Source organism: Tupaia chinensis, unplaced genomic scaffold (assembly GCF_000334495.1).
Source record: "Tupaia chinensis unplaced genomic scaffold, TupChi_1.0 Scaffold000453_2, whole genome shotgun sequence".
Classification (NCBI taxonomy): Eukaryota; Metazoa; Chordata; class Mammalia; order Scandentia; family Tupaiidae; genus Tupaia; species Tupaia belangeri.
The window spans coordinates 189,803-192,011 of NW_006159961.1; the positions used below are offsets into that span (position 1 = coordinate 189,803).

Here is a 2,209-nt window from a genome sequence, read left to right on the forward strand (position 1 = left end):
AATCCAATCCACTGCCCAGCCTCTTGGGTTGCATGGTCCAACCATTAGTCTGGCTCAGCTGCTGCAGACGCTGTGGAGAGGTGGGGCCTGCCTGGCTCCCAAAGGGGGTGAGGGGACAGGCAGCAGACTCGGCAGGAATACCGGGGAAGAAGGCACCCCAAGCCTCCAAGTGCACCCCAAGACAACAGTGAGGTCAGTGGAATCGTTCTCCCTTCGGAGCCCTTCCCAAGGGCTGCCACCAGGCAGAATAGGGGTGAGGTCCTGGGCAAGGAAGACGTGGTGACAAGAACCACAGCTGAGGGGCACGTGCTGAAAGTCCCGAGCAGTCCCGAGACCGAGTTAGAAGGGTGGCGAAGGTGAGGGAGAGAGTCCATCTGATCCTGAGGTCACTTTGCGTGTCCCTGTCCCCTTTCGGCCTGCTTCCCCCCTCCCTTCAGCCCCAGAGAGCTGAGGAGACACCAGAGATCAGAAATGCCATCGCTCTTCCCTAATTACGACAGCCAAGAACATTTCTAGAGAGGGGGAAGGAGAGGTACCATGGGCTTTGAAGGGGAAGGCCTTGGGGGAGGGCCCTAGCCCCATCCAGCCCCAGAGGCTGGCAGCCCAGCCTGGGCTCTTGGACCGCTGGTGCCGGGCCTTCTAGCTGAGCATCTTGTGCCGATCGAAGACCGTCTTCCGCTGCTCCTGCACCTGCAGCTTCCACCGCTGCTGAGCGCCTTCCACGCGTTCCAGAACTGTGTTTGCCCGGGGGCCCCCGAGGGACATGGCAGCTGCAGCCACAGAGCGAGTGTCCTGGAGAGGGAAGAAGAGGGAGAAGTCTGGAGTGATGAGCCAGGGGCTCCTGAATCTGACAGTCTGACATGGAATGAGTGCCCCATCAGTGACCTCAAGTCTGACATCCTCCCAGACTGGAAGGCAGACCTCCCTGTGGGCTGTGGCTCCCTGAGGACTGCCTTGTCACTTGCAGAGCCTGAAAGTCAGTGTGCCTGGCCCGCAGGAGGCCTCTCCCCTCCCCGGGGCTGGGGAAGGACCTATCCAGGAGAAGGATGTCCTGGGGCCCCAGTTTTGATGCCACAACGAGCTCAAGTTAGGGGCCCAGACTGCACCCACAGGCCCATTTCTAATTCTCCAAAACAACACCGAGCACTGGCCCCGAGAGTGCTTTGAGTCAGCAAAGGCTCCATGCTGGTGGTTTGAGAAAACGCCTAGGGCTGGTACCAGGCCAGAGACCTCCCCTGCTTGGCCTCTCTGGCCAGGAAGCAGGAAGGCCAGGGCTGGGGGCTGGGGACTGGCTACCCTGAGATGGCACCGCACCTGCTCTGAGTGGAGGGGAGGTGCTGTACAGATCCAGACCCCCAGGATCTGCTCTGGAGGGAGCAGGGGCAGCAGTGGGGGAGCAGCACTCAGCCTACTTGCCTTGGGAAGGAAGGGATGTGGGAAAGAGGTAGGGATGGTCCCAACACCCCAATCCCAGAGCCTGCTCAGCCCACTCCCTCCCTGACAGCTCAGGCCTGCATGGCTCCTTCCCTCCCTTTCTCCCACCACCCTCTGCTCTCAGAACTGTTTCTGTCGTCAAAAGCATCCTCCCCTAATTACCACTTCTCTGCTCTGAAGCTCCGGAGCCCATACATTTCCTGCAGGGCCCACGAGGAGGGCCAGCCCCGCACCCCCTGGGGATTTCCTCCCAGCTCTGTGGCCTCTCATCTCCTGCCACACATCTCTTAAAGGATTAGCGCACCTCTCTAAGCCCACAGTCGCCCAGTAAATGCAACTTTGCTTCTAATGCCCTGAGCTGGCACGGCTTCTGTCGCCAGGCAGCTGCCAGGCTGGGGAGGCGGGAGGGGTGGCAGGCAAGGGCAGGGTAGGCAAAGAACGAGCTGGCAGTACAGAGGGGAGGCCGGCTTGAGGTGTGGCTGGGAGGAAGGTCGTCGTCACAGGGCTCTGAGTAATTCGTGTCATGGTCACTCATCTCCGGGGGTGGGGGCCGGAGTTGGACACTGCTCTCTGGGAGCCACTGCCCAGGACCCTGAGGAAGGCTCCCTCTGCCAGCCTAGCTGAGAGCAGGTCCCACCTGAGGCAGGTGCTGGCAGCATCAGGCAGGGGGCGCAATTGAAGTCAGGATCCCTGGGTTCTGGGGCTGGGCTGCAGAGGGATGGGAGCACCCGCCCCTCCAGTCTCGGCCCCCTGGGCCCATCCTACGGATGGGAAC

General features: G+C 61.4%; 1 protein-coding gene across 2 annotated transcripts in view; it reads right to left on the reverse strand.

Annotated features, from left to right (window-relative positions):
• Window positions 1–465: 465 nt before the first annotated feature.
• The window catches only part of TMEM9 (transmembrane protein 9), a 19,204-nt gene continuing 17,460 nt past the window's right edge, over window positions 466–2,209 (reverse strand). For both annotated transcript variants that reach the window (XM_006155465.3, XM_006155466.3), the window contains exon 6: window positions 466–792. In XM_006155465.3, coding sequence (XP_006155527.1) covers window positions 640–792 — 153 coding nt within the window. In that variant the 3' untranslated portion in view covers window positions 466–639. The remainder of the gene's footprint in view (window positions 793–2,209) is intronic.